We start from the raw sequence: 22,592 nt of genomic DNA, 5'->3' as shown, positions 1-22,592 counted from the left end.
TTGTGTGTGTGAGCACACATCTGTACAGCGCACAGGAGTCCGTGCAGGGTGGGCACGTGGGCTGAGCGCGGGTACGTGGGGCTGAGCTCTGTGTGTGTGCACACCTGTGCTCCGTGTGCCTCTGGGTGTGATCTGTGTGTGTGTGCACACCCGTGCTTCATGTGCCTCTGGGGGTTTGTGTGGGTCTGTGTGTGTGCACACCTGTGCTCCGTGTGCCTCTGGGTGTGAGCTCTGTGTGTGTGCACACCTGTGCTCCGTGTGCCTCTGTGTGTGAGCTCTGTGTGTGTGCACACCTGTGCTCCATGTGCCTCTCGGTGTGAACTCTGTATGTGTAGGGCAGAGCTCTGTGTATGTGCACACCTGTGCTCTGGGTGTGTGGGTAGGTGGAGGTGCACTCAGTGGGGCTGCATGCACAAATGCGTGTGTCTGCACAGCTTGAGTGCCTGCCACGTGTGCAGTGGTGCCAATGGACACACTCTCTGTGTGTGTGTGTGTGTGTTTCCCATGCAGGATGGTGTCTGTAAGAGTACAGAGGCTGTGCATGGTCAGTGTGAGGATCTTGCACACACACTGAGTGTAGGCTCTGTGAGTGTCTCTACGAGCCTCTGTGCTCTTACTGAACTCTCAGTAGGAGTTCACACAGGTCTCTGGGGCAGCAGGGTGTCCTGGGCCCTCCTCTCAGGCTCTTGGCTCACCTTGCACCCGTGTCAGCCATTCTGGCTGGAAGTGGTGCTCAGAGGCGATGGAGAGGGTGTTCAGTGCCACCATCAGGATGACAAGCCAGTAGAAGAACTTGGACTTCACCACATCCCTGCACTTCCTACGAAACATTCGGTTCCAACGCCTCCACTGACGGCTGGAGAGACGGCAAAGGATCAGCAGAGATGGCCAGTGGGCCAGACCCAGGTCCTTGGGCTGTGCCTGCAGGGAAAAGCCACCCCTGCTCCCTCCCTGAAAAGGGATGAGGACAATAATCTGCCCCTGGAACTCGGTGCATTCACTCAGGCACTGCAGTTCATTCACCCTCCCGGCCTAATTTTGGCCTCCAGCACCTCTTATGGGGGGCTTGCAGGCACAGGTCCTAAATTACACACCGAGCTGCACAGACCACAGGAGGATGCTTGGAGCCTGGTCCAGGATGTTGGAGCAAGGATGAGCTTTTTTTTTCACCTTGAAGAGCTTTTTGCCAGTACCATAGCCAAATTCCCTCTTTGTTGCCCCAATGTTTGCATCTTCCCCCAAGTACCAATCCCTGTCTCTGCCAGAAACTGGGGGCTGACCAGGAAAGCCTGGCCCATTTGGGCCAGCAAGGGAGAGACAGTAGAAACCCACATGCAAGCAGATGGTTCAGTCAGAGCATACTTACAAGAAGAGAATCCACTTGTTCATACCCTCAATTTCATATAAGCTCTCTGTCTCTGACCCTCCTTCATCTGACGGCATCATACCTGCAAGGAATGACATTACAGGCTTTTCTTAGAGCCCTCGGGAAGAACATGTAGGAGGGAACCTCTTCCAGGAGTACAGCAGGAAGAGCTTCCTCATCAGAAGTGAATAATCCCCACCAAACAATGCCATCCCAGGGAGTCAGCAACGCAAAGTTTGGGCAGAAGGCTTTGAGGGTCAGGTGCAAACCAAGCACGAGGCATGAGAAACTCCTGCCCTGGAGGAAGAGCAGCAGCAGCCCAGAGAGGGACAGCAGCATATACCCCAGCATGGAGAAAACTGGGGCTAATTAGGATCTGAGCAAAGGCTGAACAGAACACCGGCCACAGCTCTGGAAGAAGTGTTTTGTCTGTCCCAGTTTCCCAAGGCTCTTTGCACACATGCATCACTTAGCTTGAGGCATCAAAAGTGCTTTCACCAGGCAGGGTGGCACTGTGGCTCTGTGGTAGAGCCCCCCAGGCTTTGCTGAGCTTTTGGCTAGACCCCTGTATATCCACCTCCTTCCCTGAGCCACTTCTAATCCCTTGAAATTGTCAAGTGATGGCAAGAAATTAATGCATCTGCTAGCATGAGAGGTTGTGGCCCTGCACTATATCCCTGCACATCAAGGGCACACGCTCCTCATGGCCACTTTAAGTGCCTCTTGCCAAAGGAGAATCAGGCCTTGCTTGTGGTATGCAAATATTAAATACTGTGGTTGAAGTGGAGGTTTATCATCAGGGATAAATAATTGCTAGTTTGGGTCAGATTCAACCAAATTATTTAGGAAATATAAAAAAAAAGAGGAAAGAAACTGTCCTGCAGAAGTTAAAGCATTTCGTTTCATGGGTTTTCGGGCAAAACGAGTCTTTGTGACTTCTTCAAAGAAGTCACAAAGACTTGCCTCTCTAGGTGGTCAGCATTAGGACCCCAACCCTCACACTGAGGGTCTGGGACCAAGCAGAGCTGGTACCTTCTCCCCTGGCCCGGTCACTGTCCATGACCTCTGCATGGGTGATCCAGTCCATGTAGCCCTTCAGGTCCTCCTCCAGCTGCTGCTTCTCCCGCAGCTTCTGGAACGTGCCCCGCGACTTGGCCTTCTCGCGCTCCTTGGTGAACTCCCTGGGACAAGGCAAGCAGCAGAGACTCAGGGTGTTGATTTCTCATCTTCTTTTCTTTGTGTTAGAGCTGGGATTAATACACAGGGGTCACAGTTTTGTGTTTGGACTCAGTGTTTATGAATTCTTACCTATACTACAGTCTCACAAGTCATGAGCTCTAACTAGTAAGTTAGAAAATGGAGGTGCCTCTAACTCCTTCCAAGGTCATTTAAGTGCTAATCACTCAATAACAAGATGACACCTATATTATTTATACTTTTAAACCAATAATTGACCACACAAGGTCCACAATGTGGACCTTTTTCACCCAATTAGAAAAGAACACCTGAAACCAGGAAGAAGACGGTGAAGAAGGACTTAGACAATGCCTTAAATCCTCCACATTGCCCCATATACATTACTATATACTAAACCCCGAAATTCTAAGTTTTTCACCCTGTGAAAATTCAAATTACACACCCACAATCCCAGAGATATCACTCAATTTCAGAAGCCTGCTCCACAGCTTCAGGTCAAATGTAGTGCTCGCTTGAGGGTCAGTGCCTTTTGGAACAGAAAGCCTGAAATCCTCAGCCTCCAGAGTTCCAACATCAAGGGATGGTGTGGAGGTCAGGAACCACTGCTCGGTGCCAGCCCAGGCCTTGTAGGAAAGTCCTGAGACACCCTGCCACCAGCACTGCCACTACACTACTCCAGTGACTTTGCTCCTTCTTGGCCCACCAGGCAAGGTCATGGGGGCCCATCCCCTCATGCCCGATGGCAGGCAGGGCTCCTTCCCCACCACTGCTGCTCTTTGGGAGCTTCTTACTGCAGGGTGCTGCAGCTGGACAGGCCAACTAACACCTGGCCAGGGCAGTTCCCCAGCCCTGCTAAGCATCAGAGTGGGATCTCACCCACCTGGGGGGCAAAAAACCTGCCCCAAGCTCCCCATGTGGGGAAGGCGAGCTTATCACATGGCAGGTAAACAGGACACTCTTTTCATGGTGGCATGGAAAGGACAGGTCTGCCAATGTCCTTGACCTCTCTTCCTGCTCTCTTTCAATCAATATCTTTTCTCCTCTGCTGTCTGGCAGGACTGTAGATCTGCTGCCCAGCCATGCTGGGGTTGCCATGTGTTAGTGATAGGTCTCAGACTCTATGACAATAATTTTCCTGATCTCAAACATAATTTGGCTGTATTTGCAAAAATATTTCAGAACCCTTATCGTGCCAGCAACTTACTCCAGGATCAGATGACTATAGTCCAGCTTGTCCAGCAGTTACAGTCAAGCATCAGGTTCCTGTGCTTTATCTTGTGCTTTTAAAGTTGTTTCAGTTATAGTAAGACTCAATTTGTTTTAATGCTGCAGTGACATGGTTCTTGTCATAAAGGAGGCCTAACAAATCCAAGTAATTAGGGTATAACTAACCCTGTGAACTAATAGAGGTGATGAATGTGATAAAATTGCATAAACAAGGATTGAAACATATAAAAAAGACCCTGACACAGACCTGAGGAGAAAAGTCCCCCCCACTTCCCAGGACAACATATATTTCCCAGCAGCAAAACTGGGATGGTAGCAGTTCCACAGCAATGCATGGTAGATTGAGTGTAGCATCTCAGGTCTTAACTGTACTACTGGGGGAATTAACACTAATTTAATTTGGCCTAGATTGTCGTAACAGACTGATGACAGCTCATTGGTGTACTTGGACGACACTGCTGAAGCAGTAATTAGACTAACAATCCTTCCCTTGGATGCCTTGCATTCATCAAAAATGCTCTCCTTAGGCTGGCCATGAGAAAACTGTGTGTGCTCACAGCAGGAGGGCAGCTGGAGGTAGCAGTGAGGAGTGTCCAGACCCACAGCCCCGGAGCGACTGCTCCCTGCTCAGCTCCATTTGCTGGGAGTGCTGGCAGAACACACCACACCCCACATGCTCCAGGGCTGGGCTTGCTGACAGCTGCTTGTGCCACCGGGAAAAGGTTTCTGTGTTGAGAGTTGAGCTAAAACCTCAGAAAGCTATGGACACTAACACAAAAAGTAACTCGCAGATCAGTGTTTCTAAGTGTGCAAAACAACAACAAAAAAGGGTGAGAAATGAGGAGGGAAAGAACAGAATTTTTCCAGGCTTTTTTCTTGTATAGCTGAAACCAGTTAAAACTCCTCTGCTGGCAGAAAGAGTAGGGTGGCACTTACCCACTGAGCACCCCCAGCACCAGGTTGAGCACGAAGAAGGAACCAAGCAAGATAAGGCTGACAAAGTAGATCCAGGGCCATTCATTCCCCATGGCATCATTTACCTGGCAAGGAAAGATGCACGTGAAATATTCTGAAGGCTCTGTCCTCCGTCTGTTTCCTCTTAGAGCCCCTCAACAGCCTCTGGGATCTTTTCCCCCTGCAAAAGGAGTGCTTGGGATGGTGGCACATAAACCTGGCTCCAAGTCCTGGCTGCCTAGAACTCTCTGTCTGGTTTACATCCAGACCCAAACATTTTGGGAGCAGATTTAAACATCAGCCCCAAGCCTAAGCTTCAGCACGACTGTCTCTCCAGGACTGCAAAACATGGGCTTTGCTGGAGGAGCATCCACCAGTCACTGCTGTGCCTGGCCCATAGCCCTCCATGAAGGTGGGAGCTGGAGCAATCTCCTGTTTACCTGGAGAGCAAGGACAGCTTAGGCAGCGCTTGCAGGGATGCGGAGACATGACTGGTGTGCGATGGGATGTGCATCACGGTAAGAAGGTTGATGGGGGCAGGATGGCAAAGACTGAGCCCTACCATGGAGTCCCCTCTCTAGAAGGGCATTCCCTGCCCTGAGCATCACCTGCACCAAGCTGTGCACAATGCACTGCCGCCTACCCCATGCCTTAGGATTTTAGCTTTCATATTTTTCATATATTTGTAATCCTGCAATTCTTTAGTGCAGAACTCTAAACTCCACACACAGCGTGAGCTGCTGTTCTCCTGTTTTGGTCAGACACAACAATTCCTCTCCAGGCCTGGGGATCAAGGACACCTCACTGCCTCAGGCCCTGAGAAATGTAAACAAAAGTGAGTTGAGCAGAGCAAACTTGGGGTAAATTACTTCATTACCTGAAGCCGTAATTGGAAGGTTAACCCCAAAGATGCAAATGGACCAAACTTATAAAAGTGTGAAAACCCCTGACCCATCATCCATTTTTGGGTGTAGCCGCTGAGGGGCTTTGTCTGCCCCAAATGTACCTGAAGGCCTTCCAATAAACAGAACTGCTTTTTATCCCCTTAATTTTGTCTGCCCTCTGTTTTCAGGTAGCCGCACAAGACATCCTACCCAGTAGAGAACTTCAGTCCAGCCCTCCATGGTGATGCACTGGTAGACGGTGAGCATGGCGAAGCCGAAGTTGTCGAAGTGTGTGATGCCGTTGTTGGGCCCGGGCCAGCCGCCGCGGCACTCGGTGCCGTTGATGCTGCAGTGCCGCCCGTGGCCAGAGCTGGTGCACGGGGCTGGCTTCTCTGAGCCCACTGTGGCAATCACATCTGAGGAGCAAAGCCACGGTGTGAGCAGCAGGTCGGGCCAAACAAAGCAGCCCGCACTTCCTCCCTGGAGCAATGTATCTGCGTAACTTAGGCCATGATGTGTACCAGCCAAACTGTTTGTAGGTATTCTTATCAAACCCTCAGGAATTCATCAAGGTTACTCAGACATAAACAGGGCTAAAATAACAAAAGAAGAGCCTGAGAAACAGAACACCAAGAATGCAAGAACTAGATAAAGGAGGCCCGGCACGATGATGGATGGTGACCGATGAGGTGTGTGAAGGGTGCGTGCTGGACACATGGACAATATAGAGCCTCCAATCAAAAAACGCGTGACCACGTGAACAGTAGAAATAGAATATAAAAAAATAGCTTCATGTAAACAATAAATGGCTTCTGCTCAATCATATTGGTTGTGTGTTCAGAGGTCCCGAAGTCCGGCACCTCCCCCTCCAAGTGGGGCCCCTTTCAGCACCCCTCCCACCCAGCTGGGTGCTGTTTCAAACATCCCTCAGTCCTGCCACACTCCCAGATGTGCCTGATGCTGGCAAGACCACACTTTCTACTAAACACAGACTCCCTGCAGTAGCACAGCAGCCACACAGAGACGACTCTGCTGCATCCCCCCCACTACAGCTGCACCTGTCCCAAGGTAGTAGCAGGTCTTGTGCATCCTGCCCTTGAAGAGCTCCTGCCCAACGATGGCGTAGATGATGATCATGAAGAGCACCAGCAGGGCGATGTGGAGCAGGGGCACCATGGCCTTGATGATGGAGTTCAGGACCACCTGAAGGCCTGCACAAAGATGAAGGGAGAGGAGGTCAGCAACTTCCTAAACAGCTTTGGGTGCGCTTTGTATCCCTGCCACCCCACCAACAAGCAACCTTTGAAATGCCCATTGCCAAGGGAAGAGGGGCATGGGTGGGGCAGGACTGAAATCTCTGAAGAAAGAAATCCTTTCTTCTACCCACCATGAAAGCATGTGGAAGAGCACAACAGAGCCAGGCAGGGCTGAAGGCTGCTTCATGCCCCTCCCTTTGCTCTGGTGCTCTCATCCCGGCTGTATTCACATGAGTTATGGAAGAAGATGATCTCTGCTCTGAGAAACCAGAGCAAGATCCTGGCCCCCTTCACACTGGCCACCCAAAGGTACTGCCACTGAGCCACGGAGGCAGCCAACCTGCAGGAGGTGTGTGCCGACCTGCAGATCCCCAGGGCTGACAACCACCAGCTGGAGGAACAAGCACCAACCCGTGCCTCCTCTACACCTACTTCGTGGCTGGGCTTGATCCAGCAACAACAGGAAACCTGTCCCATGGCTCCCCACCCTGGCCAGGCCCAGAGGCTCTGTCCAGCCACCAGCCCTTGCTGCCAGCAGGGCACCCAGCACCCACTCGGCACTCCGGACACCAGGCGCAGGGGTCTCAGCACACGGAACGCTCGCAGCGCCTTCACGTCAAAGCCGCCTTTTCCCCCCGAAGGCCCTGCCTGCTTCACATTCACCTGCTCCAGGGTCATGGTGATGAGCCTGAAAGAGCCAGGAGACAGGGAAGGAAGGAAGGAGGAGAAGCAGAAGGAAGGACAAGAAAAAAGAAAAGGGTGTGAGGATGGAGAGTGAAAAATCAGCTAAGGATTCAGAGCTCTGCAGGCAGAAAAGTCAGGTCAGGACTGCCAGCCATGCTCAGCCTCACCCAGGGGGCGGCTCTTGGCAAGTCCAGCTCCTGGGCACAGCCCCACTGCTGACAGCCAGGGACCTCCCACCCCATGTGCAAACCCTGGAGGACCCCATGCCACCCCCTTTCTCCAGGGCAAGGAGACCTACGAGGCATGAAGGAGTCAAGACAGGAAGAAATAAGAGTTAGAGAGGATCCCAGTGGATGTCAGAGTAGGAACAGGGGGCCCAAGGGAGAAGGCCATGAACTTAGTTGAGGAGTTGTCCCCAAACACATTGCAATCACCAGAAAAACTAGTCCCTGACTGGCTGTGGAAGAGGCCTGGCACAAGCTGAACAGCAGCAGCCTTCCCACTTTTCCTTACCCTAGAGTCACAATGGAAAAGTCGAGCACATTCCAGCCGTTTCGGAGATAGGCATCCGTGTGGAAAAGAAAGCCATAGGCAATTATCTTCAGCATGGCCTCAATGGCAAAGAAGATGAGGAAGGCGTATTCAATCTTCTCCTGGGGATTGCAAAGGCAAGCAGGAGAGAATGCTTCATTAGAACAGACTGTCACCCCCCCTGGTATCCTCACCAGGGACTCTGGGTCAGGCCCTGCTGCCATCCATCAGTACCCCCCACACACCCCAAGCAGCACTCTGGGGACAAGGGCTGGCATGCTGAGCCACCAGGTGCCACTCTCTGCCTGCAGCATGATCCCCCCAACCCTGTAATGGCCCCTGCCAGGACCCTGCCCTGAGGCTATGGTTCCTACAAACTGCTCCAGCAAAGCCACCTAAAGGTGCCTGGCCCAGGGCACTGCTCCTCTCTGGCTCTCCTCCCTGCTGCTCACCTCCCATTCCCCCCACAGCCTTCCTCCTACAGGCAGCACTGATACCTTCCCATCCTCTCCAGCTGAGGGCTTGCTGGGTCTGTCCTGGGGTCCCCACGCAGTCACTATGAGACAAGCCAACTGTAACACGGCTTCCCTTTTGCCTGGGATGACAAGAAATCTCCCAGGGAAGGGAGGCCTTGGGCTCAAGACATCCTGCTTAATGCCAGCCATTTGCCAGGCAAAGTGACCAGCTAGAAATGGGCCTGGGACTGACTGGGCAGAGGTGCTGCACCCCCTCCCAGGCAGGACATGGCACCCCACTGCAGGGGCTTGGCACTGCCCTGCAGCTGCTGGGCCAGGGGAGCTCATCTGTCCCAGGAGTGCAGCCAAGAGCTGCCTGTGCCCAGCTGGCTCTGCCTGTCACTGCCATCGCTACCCTTGCTGCCTATGTCCCTTCCAGACTGGGATTAGAAGCCTGGAAGCAGCCAGGTGGATGGGGCTATTTCTATTTCTGGTGTTCCCTGGTCTCTCTCCTCAGCCTATATCCCCTGAAGGACAAGGAGCATCCCTGCTCAGGATCTCCAGGGAATTGCCCTCAGAAAGGCAGAAACCTCTCTCTGAGACCAAACTGGGTGTGGATCTTCACTGGGGAATGCTGTAATGCTGTGAGCACACCTCTCGGGGTCACCATGCCCTGCCAAATGGAAAATCCTCTCTTTTTACCAGGCCAGGGCTAGAGTTCAAGAGACAAGCACTGCTCACTCAATTAACATGTCCAAAAGCAGTGACTGAGCTGAGTGTCCCCACGTGACTGTCACCCACACAATGCCATTTCTTGTTAGATCTGAGGGCAGCTAGGGTAAGAGCAGAGATCCTGGCATTGCCTCTGTCTTCAAGGTTTTAGCTACAGCAACTCAACGCTGCTCACCTTTAGGGGACAAATGCCCCCTAGACTGTCCCCCAAAGCCTGTCCTTGCAATCCCATGCAAACACTACTGTAGCCACTGGTGTGGTGGGTGTCTCCCCAGCTGCAGAGGAAAAACAAGAGAGCCCACTGCAAGCTACAGTGTTGGAACCCTGGAGGCTGAGAATTTCAGGCTTTCTGTTCTAAAAGGTACAGACCCTCAAGCAATCACTGCATTTCACTTGAGGCCATGGAACAGACTTTCAGAACTGAGTGATAGCACTGGAGTTGTGGGTGTGTAGTTTGAATAGTATTGCATGATCTCACAGGGTGAAAAACTTAGATTTAGGATTTTAGTATATAGTAATATATGAAGAAAGATGGAGGATTTTGGGTACTGTCTAAGTCCTTCTTCTTCATCTTCTTCTTCCTTCTTCTTCATGGAATTGGGTGGTTTTGTGTTAATAAAGTCCGCATTGTGGACTTCAAGTGGTTAGTTATTGGGTTTAAAGTAAAAATAATTTAGGTGGCATTTCACAATTGCACGGATTGTCCTAGAAATGACCTTGTAGAGATAGAGAAGTACTCCATTTTACCTTAATTTTCTAACTTGCTAGTCACAGCTCACGACTCATGAGGCTGTAATATAGAGGAGTTAATAAATACCGAGTCCGAACATGAAACTATGACTCCCGTATATTAATCCCAGCTCTAACACAAAGAAGAAAAGAAGATTAAAACCTCACACTACAGCAGCCCTGCAGCTGCTGGGGGTGGTGAGTGTCAGGATCCAACCTGGAGTGGGATGCAGCTGCTGAGGCTGATGTCAGGATCCAGCACTGCAAAAGTCAATTCCATGCCCTGATTTTCCAGCAGAACAGACTCAGGCTCCAGGGTCTCTCATTAGAAAGGATTTTCCTCTGAAAACCCTATGCCCAGAATCAAAAGGTGACTTGCTATTCCTCAGAGGTCCCATTGAGAAACCCACAGTGGATGAACAGTGCTTTGGACAGCTTCAAGGGTATTTGCCCACAGGTCCAGCCAGTGAGCAGCAAGGTTCAAACCTGGGCCAAGGAAGAGGCAACAGAGCTGGCTCCTCACTGTGGGATGCTCAGAGCAGGGCATGGAGCTGTCTGGCACAGCTGGGATGGGGGGTACAAAGAGTCAAAAAGCCACTAGGAAAAGGTCTGTGCAGCACATGGGGCTCCACATCTGCTCCACCTATGTCTGGAACCCAGACACAGGTGCTGGATGAGCCATGGGGCAGCAGGGTGACAGCGTGCACCACGCTGAGGTGACACAGCCCCAGCCTGCCCAGCATCTTCAGCTTCCAGTGCCAGCAGCCACACGGGTCTTTCTGGAACGAGCCCCACCCTTATGTCCCTGGTGCCCTCCCCCAGGGAGGAGGCCAAGCAGGGTTTGAATGAAGTCTCCCAGCTGGGCAAAGTGGGGGATAGGTGGTGAGGGCACAGCATGGCCACAACACAGATGGAGAGCTACCCCTGCTACATCCACCTGCAACAAGACCCCACAACCCTCACAATCCCCCGTGACCCCTCCAAACTGTCGCCAGCCTTCTGCCCCTCTCCTGCCTTTTGCTCCTGTACCATCAGCCTTGCACCTTCTCCTGAGCCTCCCAGTCCCAGCTGGACCCTGCTCCCCTTTTCCCCTGCAGCTCCAGCCCACCCTAATAAAAACATTTTGTGTCGGTGCACCAGGACACACGCACGGACTGGCAGCACCAGCACGTGCAGGACAGGGAGCTGTGCTGCTGAAGTCTTTCTAAGCCCTTTGTAAACATAAAACACCCATAAAGGTGTTCCCCAGAGGCTTGCAGCGACCATCCTCTGCAAAACAGAGCAGCTCAGTGTCCTTCTCCTATTGCCCTGAGTGGAGGTGAATGAAATCCTACAGCTGAGGCAGAGAAGGGGACAGGAGAGGTAATGTATGGGAATACATTTACAGCAATCTCATAGGATCCCCTTCCTTTGGAAAACAAAATGAAAATGAGGGCTGCAGCCAAGGAAGTTTCCCCTGAGTGGTGGGATACCCTGGAATTCAGCTTGGGAAGGGCACAGTGGGAGGCAGGCAGGGTTTGGGACTGCTGCAGACAACATCCAGAAAGAGACATCAAGAGAAACATTTCTGCTCTCCACAACGGCCTCTGTCATAGCACAGGAAGTACCTGGGATGGGAAGACATGCAGGAAAGAATTCGGGAGAGTTTTTGAATTGTTTGCACGGATTTTTTAAAGAAGGTAGTTGGAGTAGATCACCTCCAGAGGTCACTCCAACCCTAACTACTCTGCAATGCTGAGATTTTCCTGTCACATTCTCCAGCCACAGCTCCTCCTTTCCCGCAAACAAGAGACACTCCAGGGCTGCAGAGACAGGAACCAGAAAAGCCATAACCCCCCTACAGCAGCCATGAGAGCACAGAGTGGCCAGGTCCTCCAAGTTGTTCTCCATTGCATCTCCCTCGCTGGCTAACCAGAGCTCCTCACTGCTTCACGTCACACCAGCTGTCCCACACCTGTTCCAATGTCTGTGAGACACCTTGGTGGCGTTCCTGAGGGTTCTCCTTGGACTAGATGTCTTAGGTCTGCTTGGTTTGAAAAGGCTTTGGTGGGTCCTACCAGCTCAGTCACCAAAAGCAGAAGGATTTGACCACAGCAGGAACAAGGGCTCAGTGATGCCGATCAGACCCTGGGGTCTGGAGAGCCCAGCTGGAAGAACAGAAATCTCAAGAAGCTGCAGACTGTTGCTATTATCTTCTTTTTGCCAGAGTCGGGATTAAATGCACCAGACAGTATTTCTTGTTCGTACTCAGATGTTTATTAATCCTTATCTACACTACAGTCTCACAAACCATGAGTTCTACAGCACTTCTAGTTAACAAACTAAAAATGGCCCCTATCTCTCTCTCTCTACAAGGCCTTTTAAGGATAAACTGTCCAATTAAGAAATGACACCTAAATTATTTTTACTTTTAACCCAATAACCAACCACCCAGGGCCCGCAATGTGGACTGTTCTATCCAATTACAAAATTTCACCCTGACCCACTAAGGAGAAGGTGAAAAAGAAGAACTCAGCCTCCACCCTAAAACTTCCATCTTGCTTTATATATATTACTACATTCTAAAACCTTAAACTCTAAGTTTTCCACCACGTGATATTACACACTTCCATTCAAACTCCACACCCATAATCCCAGTGCTATCATTCAATTTTGGAAAGCTTTTCCACAGCCTCAGGTCAAATGCAGTGTTTCCTTGGGGGTCAGTGCCTGTCAGCACAGAAAGTCTAAAATTCTCAGTGAGCAGGGTTCCAACAGCAGCCAACCCAGCCTTCTCCAGGGCTGGGAGCAGAGGGGCAGCAAGGCCCCTTCCAAGGAAGCCTTGCCATGGAGCTGGGGACCAGAGGGCATGAGGACCCAATTGCGTGATGGAGCAGGGTAAGGAGGCTGCAGGGCTGTTAGTGGCATTGAGGATGAGAGAGGGGTGAGCTCTGCTGGCCCACCTGGAGGGGGAGATGAGAGGGGCCTGGCTCACCTGCCCACCCAAAACCCCAGGGTGACCACAGAGGTGGCTGAGCCACAAGCTGGGCAGGGTGCCAGCCCTTGCCAGCGGCCCCAGGCCAGCGTGAGGGTAAGGGGGAAGCAGGGGTAGCTCACACAGCTGCGTGTGCACCCCTCCAGGGGCCAGTCCCAGAACAGCAGCAGTTTCTGCAGTTTTATCAAGCCTGTGCATGCAGACATGCAGGAGTGTTGCCCATTGTCACAGCTGTTGGAAGACTCCAGGAGATCCAGGGTGACCCCCAAGCTCTAGGAAAGCCACATACAATCACAACTCTCCTGCAGCAAGTAACCCATTCCAAGCTCCAGGCACAGGGCCCAACAGCTCTTCAAAACCAGCAATGGACAGCAAACTCCGCTGAGGGGCTGTGGGACACAAGTCAGCTGCCCTAAAGCAGTGCTCCAGTGTTCCTCAGATGCCCATGAAACAGCCCTGGGGTAACAGACATTATGCAGGACTCACAAGTAATTACAGCTGCCCAGAGCCGATGAAAGGCTGGGACTCCTGCAACTGCATCACACACCCATATTCCTGTCACTGAATTGTACCTGAGGCTTTGTTCAGGCTTTGAAAACACAGGAATTGCCTAACCCCAGGGCTGAGATACAACCCAAAATGGTGGGATTTTCAGAAGCATACTCCTTGACATCAAACATTCATGCCACCTAAAATACTTAAAGCCATTATCTGTGACAACAGCAGCGTGCCTGCACATTACCGGTGCTATTGAAATTGTCTTCTTGACAGTGTGAGCTCCAGCTCTGTCCCCCACACCCTAGACCTCAGGTCCTACCTGACACTCCTACAAAGCCCACAGGACTCAGCTGCTTTTCGGTGGTCTGAAAGGGTGGCCTCCCTCCAAGCAGTCACCCTTGAGTCCCACTGATGGGGAAAAGCTTTAAACTGAGAAGAGAGTCGGCTTTAAATTGACAGACAGTACATCTAAATACTGGGAAAAAACTCTTCCCTGTGAGGGTGGGAAGAGGCTCCCCAGAGAAGCTGTGGCTGTCCCACCCCTGGAAGTGTCCAAGGCCAGGGTGGACAGGGCTTGGAGCAATCTGGGATAGTGGAAGGTGTCCCTGCCCATGGCAGGGGGTAGAATGAACCTCCTGACCCAAGCCATACTACAGTTCTGTGGTTCTGTGAAAAGCAGGTTTTTCAGTGTGTGCAGCATGTCAAACACCACCCACTAGGGCTGCAGAAATGGCTCAACTGCCCTGGGAGGTGAACTGTACTCTAAATTTGACTTTACATCTTCACTGCTTGTAAACAGAGGTCAGGCAGCAGGGTCACATACAGCCATCTGTATTTTCTTGGGTGAATCCCTGGGAATAACCTGCCTTGCTAAACACACTGTGAAGCTGCTTGCTCCTGGAGTATGGTTTCCAGTGAAAAACAGTGGGATTTGAAACTCTGGAAACACAAGTGAGAGTGAAAATAAATGCTGTGAATTATTGAACAAGTTGAAAAGTCAAAATAATTTCATCAGGGTTGAACAAAATATTTTGATTCCATTAGAAAAAGGCAAAATCAGATACAAACAACATTTAAAAACCCTTCTGGATCAAAAGAAATCTAATATAGAAAGAACAATAATGGAATGTGTTGAAATTAAACAACTGTACTCCCTCCAGGATAAAGCAAAATGGATTCTTAGAAAATTTATGGTTATGGTTATTTCATTTCGTTATTTTCATTTTTATGGTATTTCATTTTTTCACCCCCCAAAAATGAATTCTGATTAACCAGGAGAAACTAATTCATGAGACTAATTCTAAACCTAGTGTAAACTGACTGCAGCTCTTCCCTGGCTGGTCCTGGAAACACAAAGTGTGGCTGCTCTGCAGATTTTCCAATCTTGCAGGAAGGCAGTGGCAGCAGAGGTCTCAGGAATCCTCTCTTCCTGAGACTCTCCTCACGATGCCTTAGGATTTTAGCTTTTCTATTTTCCATATATTTGTAATGCTGCAATTCTTTAGTGTAGAACTCTATTAAACTCCATACACAGTGTGAGCTGCTGCTTTCCCATTTTGGTCAGACAAAGCAATTCCTCTCCAGGCCTGGGGATCAAGGACACCTCACTGTCTCAGGCCCTAAGAAATGTAAACAAAAGTGAGTTGGGGGAGAGCAAACTTGGGGTAAATTACTTCATTACCTGAAGCTGTAATTGGAAGATTAACCCCAAACATGCAAATGGACCAAACATAAAGGTGTGAAAACCTGTGACCTGTCATCCATCTTTGGGTGTAGCCCCTGGGGGACTTCCTCTGCCCTAAATGTACCTGAAGGCCCTTCAGTAAATATTTTTCTTTCTGCCGAATGCTTTTCATTCCCCTAATTTTGTCTGCCCTCTGTTTTCAGGTAGCCCATCAAGGCATCACTTGCTGGAGCCTCTCAGCTTTAAAGCAGAGTGGCTCTCACTGCCCTGAGGGCCTGGGCTGCAGGAGGCTTCCCTGACGGGACCTGGGGCTGAGACACCCCTCAGCAGTGAGCTCAGATGAGAGGGAACCTCAGTCCTGCCTCCACAACAACATGGGGCAATGTCCTCACTGCCCTGGCTCTGTTTCCCCTCCTACATTTTGCCTTCTCAATAATTTCACCGTCATTTTATAAACTCAACCTTCTCCAGAAAGGATTGAGCAATGAAGAGACACAAAAGGGACAGGGAGAGATCAAACACATCCCAGCACCTCTCTGCTGCAGGAAAATGCCTCAACAAGCCTCTCTTCCTTACCTGCAGGCGGTGCTAAGCACAGCCTGATGCCCCAGGTGATGGGTGCCTAGCTAAACTCTCAGCTGGGTTAGCTCCTGCAAAGCCACCAGAACACGGTGACAAAGGGACAGCAGCCTGCGGCTACCTGGCTCTTGATACCTACTGGTGTGGCAACCTGCTGAAACATCCCCCAGTAGGGCGTAGCACAAGTAATCTAATACACAGGAAACAAAAATAGATGGAATTTCATTTCTGCAATAGATTTACATCGCTTGGTCCTTGCCCATGTGCCTCTTGCTCATGGAAAAGGCTCTGGGGCAGCATCAGCCCCTCTGGGAGCCCTGTGGGGCCAGTGCCACTTCATCCCCTTATCCCCACACACACCTGGGCTTCCCCCAGCTCTACCCTCACAGGTCTCAGACACATCCCAAGCCCTCTCCCAGAGGGAAAGCCCCATCCCCACCGTCCCCATCTCCTGCTTCCCATCGTCAGCCTGCCTAGCTTTGCTTTGCCTCTTTAACCTCTCCCCCAAGATAACTGCACCTACCAAAGCCCCTGGCCAGGGAAAAAACCAAAACCAGTCTGAGGGCTTGGGGAAACTGGTCGGATGAGCCAGGAGGCTGAAGGAACACCCCAGGAACTAACCCTCCATGGGCATTTACCCTGAGGAGTCCCAAAACCAGCAGGAGAAAACATTTCACTAAATGGGGGATTTAGATGTTTAGATGTCATACTCAGTCCCTCAATGGAAAGCAATGTGGACTGAACCTCAGTGGGGAACTGAAGAGTAGAAAGGAGTGGCAAACTAAAAATAGTGCAAACTGTTGATCTGGGTCACATCAAAACATCCTGTTCCAGGAAAACAGGAACAACAGTGGAAGAATATGGAATAATGATTGGAAAGGAGCAAACATTCTGCCTAACAGAAACAGGTTTTTTCCCCCTCTTAAAAAAAAAGTAACAAAATTAAAATACAGTTTTGAAAGGAAAGGTCAGAAAAATGTATTCAAAAATGCTGAAATAAACCATTTGAGCCTTTCTGGAACAGGACGTTTCCTTTTGAAAGTGAGATTTAAAAATCAGATGACATTTTTTTCTCTAATTGCCATCAGTTCTTCATTCATGTATACTCCACACACAACCTGCTGCCTTTGATCTCAACCCAGAGATGGTTGCAGCCCCTCTCAAAACCCATTTTGCAGCCACTCCTTCCCACCCCTGCCTCCCATTGTGTACAGCAGCTTTGGCTGGACTAACACTGCCTGGACCTCCCCTGGGGCAGCAGATGGCCCCAGCACAGCTCTTGCCACCTTGCAGCCGTGTCACACCAAGCCACCAGCTCCACAGGGCCCTCGGGGCTGCGGGAAGGGCTCCAAGTGGTCCTTACCAGGCTGGAGTTGGCAATGTTGGTGTCATCCTCAGGCATGGGCAGGTAGATGGCCAGAGCAACACAGTTGGCAAAGATGGTGAGGAGGATGATGATCTCGAAGGGTCTAAGAGGGAGTGTTAAGGAGTGCAGACAGGAATGAAAAAGCAGGAATAACTCCACCCCTGCCCTGCCCTGCCCTGCCCTGCCCTGCCCTGCCCTGCCCTGCCCTGCCTGGGTGGGTGTGGAGAATGAACCCCCACAGGGGCAGAGCACAGAGAGAGCAGCCGGATCTCAGCCTCAGCGCAGCATCAGGTGCTGCCCACGTGCTCCAGGGCCAGGACACTCAGCACATGGCCACTGGAGAGGGTCAGCTTGGACACAGGACAAAGGGAGGGCAGAGCTGGCAGTTTCCCCCTCTTCACCCTTCAGTGAATCACTCTGAAGGCTCAGGACCCTTTTGCGGAATGTAGGCACTGAAATTTTGCAGAATGTAGGCACTGAACCCCCAGAGCAGGCAGGCCCCAGCTCCATCTGCACTGAGTGAGACTCCTGCTGCTCCTGCTGTATGGCCCCAGTGAAGGTTTGCGGGGCAAGGCAGCTCACCCAGGGGCTCCTCTGGCAGCAGAGCCTTGGTGGCCCAGTACACGCAGCACTCCTGTGACTGTCCCCAGGACTGCCAGGGGCCGGGAGTGAACACAGAGCTCAGCCTGAGGACTGTCCCACCCCCTTCAAGGTAGAAACTGTTCTGTTTGGGCCCTGTGACATCTCAGAATTAAAGAGGTGGCTTTACTATTTCCCCATAAAGACCCTGGGACGGGCACTTGGTCCGTCTCAGGCTCCTGCTGCTGTCACCTTTTTCTTTGGGCCTTGAAACCTCTTGAACAAGCTTCAGCTCTGACCTTCCTGAAGCCTCCAAAGAGCTCAAACGCTGTCTCCAGGGCCTCATTTGCAGCCAGGCTCTCCCTCCAGAGATCCCCACTCTCTGTTTCCCCCAGCATTCTCCCTCCCTTGAGGGCTGCCTTGGGCTCTGGTGGCCCCACCACTGTCCAGTCCAGTATGACAGAGCAAGGGGCACCTGGGGAGCATGCTATCCACACCAGCCTGAGTGCTGGCCGAGTGCTGTCAGGTGTGTCCTGGGCTCTCTACAGGCTTTTTTTTCCTTTTCTGAACCTTTCTATCCATCAGCCTGATGACACTTTAAAAACTGAAATCGTCTGGAAAAGCTGGTCCCCTTTGTGTCCAGGTAATGAGGCAGAGCCCAGGGGTTGGAGCCTCCCTGCCTGCTTCGACAGGGTAAGACAAGCCCTCCTTGAAGGGTGACCTCGACTGGAGCTCCTGTAACTGGAGCTGGAATCCACTTGCTGCCTGTGATTCTACGAGTCTGGCACAGTTATAAGGTAGAAATGCAGTGAGAGAGATTGAACCACAAACCAGACATGTAGATAACTGGGTACAGTGTCTCTGCCTCCTGCCACTGACGCAGAGCCCCAGCATCTTCCCCATCTCCTTGCCTCACTATCTAACTTCTTTCTGTCCAGCAAGCTCCACCACACAGCACCCAAGGATCCCCACACCTGCCTTGCAGCAGGAATTAGGCCTCTGCGTCTTGCAGCTCTGTGGTCCTCCAGGGTCCCTAGAATCCTCACTCATTGAATTTCTCCTGGCTACAAAATGACCTGAAATACCAGAGTGGTGCAGCAAAGCAAGACATGTCCCAACAGCTATCAGGCTGTTGGACTTCCTTCCACACAACACCCAGTGAGCTGCAGAACGTTCAGATTTCCTTGTTCTAATGAACATACTTTTTGAGATGTGTGCAAATTTCAGCACAAAATGCCCTCTGCCTCAAGTCAGCCTTTCACCCACGCTGGGCTGAGTGGAGTGATGGTCCCCACCCTTCAACTGCTTGAAAAAGACCCTGGCCCACTCCTGTGGCTCAGCTTTGTGCTCTGACAGCAGCAGCTGTACAGCAGGGATGGGGCCAAGGAACAGGAATACATACTGCACACAGACCCTACAGCCCAGGTACCCCCACAGAGGAGGGTCACAGCTAATCTCCCCTTGGCAGCCTGCATGTCCCTACAGACCATAATAACCACAGGAACTGGAACGACCCAACCCTGTCACATACCCTGATCCCTGAGTGAGGGCAGCCAGGTGCATCTGGATATAAATACAGCCAGGCACTGGAGAAACCTGACTCCCTGGATCATTTGTCCTGCACAGGTCAGAACCACCTGCACATGCCACCTTTCTGGTGGGAAACCCACTTGTCCCCTTCCTGAGCACTGATGTAGGGAAGACCCTCTCTGTGCTTGCTCTGGCATGTGCTGGCCCAGCAGGAAGAATGTGTTTGAGCATGCTGCAAGATGTAAGTCCTATTTCCAGCTCTTCCGCTGCCTCTCAAGATACACACAAGTTTCTTTCTTACTCAGTGCCCATTTAAGACACAGGCACAGTTCCCTTCTGTGTCCCTAGAACCATCGTTTCTCTTGCCAGAGACACAGAAAATGAGAACTCCCCAATTTTGGCTCTGCTCCCACTCCCTGGAGGACAGAGTCCCCTTGCAGTGAAGGAATGGGGTCTCAGACTCCAGCACCACCAGAGCTGTGAGCATGCCCTCGTGCCTGCCAACAGGCTCCCTGGGCTTTGGACAAAGCAGCATCTCTGGGCATGGTTTTGGTATTCCCACAGCAACATAGCTAGCCTAAGGTGACCAAGACACCTCCTAGAGTAAAGCCTGGCCAGGGGTAGGATCATCCTGCCAAGGCCAGGAACACACAGATAAGGTTCAGCAACTGAAATCAGACAAGTTGTGGTGGAAGAACTTGATTCTGTTCCCCAGTCCATTGATTTTGCTACAGCCCAAAGGTTTTGCTGAAATCAGAGTGAAATATTTAATCTCCCGTGCTCTTCCTTTACATAAAATATAGGTGAACAAAGTGATAGTTCCTGGATGCATGGCAGAAACATGACATTTTGATATTACTGAGCTACAATGCCCCAGCGAAAAGGTCAAAAAAGCAACACCCAAACTACAACACTAAGCCAAAGGCACAAAGAAAGACTATCCCTCTGAACAGTATCACCCACAAAAAGCCTTCATCCACATCAGCCTACTACTGCTGACAGCAGTACCAGGGAGGGACGGGAAAGGGAGCTGAGAGGACAATGGTGTCAGCAAGGATTTGGGGGAGGCCCCCAACAGGGCAGAGCACAACTGTGGGATCAGGCAAATGCTGATACACACAAAGAGCCATCCCAAGCAACTCACCACGGTCCTGCTAGCCACCCCCAAACCTCTCTCTCTAGAGTACCACACTGTCCCCAGCCTGACCCCATCCCCACCCCAGGATGGGCACTGTGCCCCCTTCTGACACACCAAACCCCCTCCCCTCTCAACAATCTGTTCCCCATTTCTCCCCAGCACACAACACACACAACACATTCACTCCCACAAGTCCCTTGTCCCCAGGCTGTCCCTGCCTGTCCCTGTCCCACCCCACCAAAGGCCCCATGGCCAGACCCACTCCTCAGCCCCAACTTTCTCCACCAGCCTATTCATGCCCCAGCTAGCACAGCCATTGTCTTTGCCAATGATCATCCTACCAGGGCTCCATGAGTGCCTCAACTGCCTTTTACAGGCCTGATGAGACAGCACAAGCCTGAAACAGCTCTCGTGCCCCCAGCACCCCTGCCGTGCTCACAGACACACACACACTGCTCCCCAGCCCTGCAGCCAGAGGATACTTCCACTCCACGATGCTGATGCACGCCTTCCGCAGAGGGTTTTCCAGGGTTAGGCAGAACAGAGCCCGGGGTGGACGAGGAGCTATTGGTGGTACCGGCTTCTTGGACTTCTCCTTCTGTTGCCTCTTCTTCACGTCACCCTGGGGAGAAGCGGGCTCCATGGTGTTGCTCCCCTAGCTGTGTCTTCCCCTCGTGCCCTGCAGTGGAGCCCCCCTTCCCCAGGTCCCAGCCAGCTGGAGCTCCTCTGGGCCTCGGTCCCCTCCGTGCAGCAGGGGAGGTGGTGGGGGAGTGGGGGCTGGAGCCTGCACTCGCATGTCCAAACACACAAAGCATGAGTTTAAATTTAGATCCCGGCCTGACTCTGGGTGCTGTCCCAGCTCCTGAGGCAGCAGAAGGGCCCCTGCAGCTGTTCCCTCTTTACCCAGCACATGGGGAGTTGGGCGAGTGCTTGGCGTGCCACTGGCTGGGCTGGGGGTGGGACAGGCTGCCCGGGCTGGGCACTGTCTGTGACAGAGGAGCGCCTGTGTCCCAGGTCAGCTCTGTCCCCAGCTTCCCCCCCTGCACTGGGGGACAACGGGGCTGCCCGGGACAATGTGCATTTGCTGAATCACATCATGCAGGGTCAGATGGAGAAGCCAGCTCTGGCCAGTTCCCAAAGGACAGTTTCCCCCTTCATCCCATCCTCTGCAGGATTTCACCTGCAGCTGGTGCACACTGCTCACCTGTGCCCTGGACCGTGTGATACTGGGGCTGTGGGGTCTTCAAGGCTGGGTCCATTTCACTGGCTGGAGACCCCAGTCTCAGAGCTCCAGGGAATCATGGTGAGCCCACAAAGTGCTCAGGCTTGCTTTTCTGGAGGCACAGAAGAAATTCATGGCTGGCACCGCTCACTTAAACAGCCACTTGCTCAGCCTTACAGAGGTACGTTCTGCATGCAGGGTATGGAGGATGTCTGGGGATGCAGGAGCCCAACAAGCCTAGGCTGGGTTGTGTCCTGCCAAGCCCTGCTGGGCCTGGGAAAGCCTGACTGGACGAATGGTATGGTAACCCCTGAGGTGAGGTAAGGAGAGAGGCAGGTTGTCAGCACCTTCCACAGCAGGGAACTGAGCCATCAGAAGTGTTATTCATGGGGGTTTTCCTGCTGTTTTCCAGACTGTCGGCAAATTAACTGCAGCGATCTAATTCCTTGCACTAATGTCGCACAGCAAATGGTATCCCTGTCCTACAGATGTTACAGCTGGTGGGACAGCCCAGCTGTGCCCCACTCCTCCTCGGGCATCCCAGGGTGCTGCTCCCCCCACGGTAGTGTGCTGCCTTGCTCACAGCTTCCTCTCCTCGCCTTTGTGGGGTCATTCTACCAGGGAGGGAAATGCTTGCCAGGTGTGCAGCCAGCTGTGCTCTGGGCCAGAAAGGAGTGATCAGGGAGCCCACAGAAGGGAGAGCAACTCCTGAAGCTGCTCCAGCCAGTTTTGATGTACTTTGGAGGAGGATGCCCTCGGTTGTAAAGGCGTTCATAGAATCATGGAATGGCTTAGGCTGGAAGGGATCTTATAGATTGTCTCAACCCAACGCCCCTGCCGTGGCCAAGACACCTTTCACTAGGGTTAAATTAGCAATCTGCCCCCTTCTGCACCACTCTGTTGTGTAAATCAGAGTCAAATCATCTCTCTGCGGGGTCCAGCCCCGTTTCCGTGTGAGGCAGATCCCTCTCCTCACTCAGCTGTCATTTGACTCCTAAACCCTTAGT

The 22,592-nt window shown here is 51.9% G+C and overlaps 1 protein-coding gene across 1 annotated transcript in view; it reads right to left on the bottom strand.

Annotated features, from left to right (window-relative positions):
- The window catches only part of CACNA1S (calcium voltage-gated channel subunit alpha1 S), a 47,977-nt gene extending 26,853 nt beyond the window's left edge, over positions 1-21,124 (bottom strand). Inside the window, exons 1-10 of the mRNA XM_066203687.1 lie at positions 20,846-21,124; positions 17,114-17,219; positions 8,082-8,221; positions 7,439-7,572; positions 6,687-6,839; positions 5,839-6,044; positions 4,727-4,830; positions 2,399-2,547; positions 1,367-1,448; positions 696-856 (exon numbers count right to left, since the gene is read on the bottom strand). Coding sequence (XP_066059784.1) covers positions 696-856; positions 1,367-1,448; positions 2,399-2,547; positions 4,727-4,830; positions 5,839-6,044; positions 6,687-6,839; positions 7,439-7,572; positions 8,082-8,221; positions 17,114-17,219; positions 20,846-21,006 — 1,396 coding nt within the window. The 5' untranslated portion in view covers positions 21,007-21,124. The remainder of the gene's footprint in view (positions 1-695; positions 857-1,366; positions 1,449-2,398; positions 2,548-4,726; positions 4,831-5,838; positions 6,045-6,686; positions 6,840-7,438; positions 7,573-8,081; positions 8,222-17,113; positions 17,220-20,845) is intronic.
- Between the last annotated feature and the right edge of the window lie 1,468 nt (positions 21,125-22,592).

Source organism: Chamaea fasciata, unplaced genomic scaffold (assembly GCF_029207755.1).
Source record: "Chamaea fasciata isolate MVZ Bird 193981 ecotype frontalis unplaced genomic scaffold, bChaFas1.0.hap1 SCAF_25, whole genome shotgun sequence".
In the NCBI taxonomy this organism is placed as follows: Eukaryota; Metazoa; Chordata; class Aves; order Passeriformes; family Sylviidae; genus Chamaea; species Chamaea fasciata.
The sequence above is the reverse complement of the archived record's forward strand: the minus strand, read 5'-3'. Positions and strand labels throughout refer to the sequence as shown.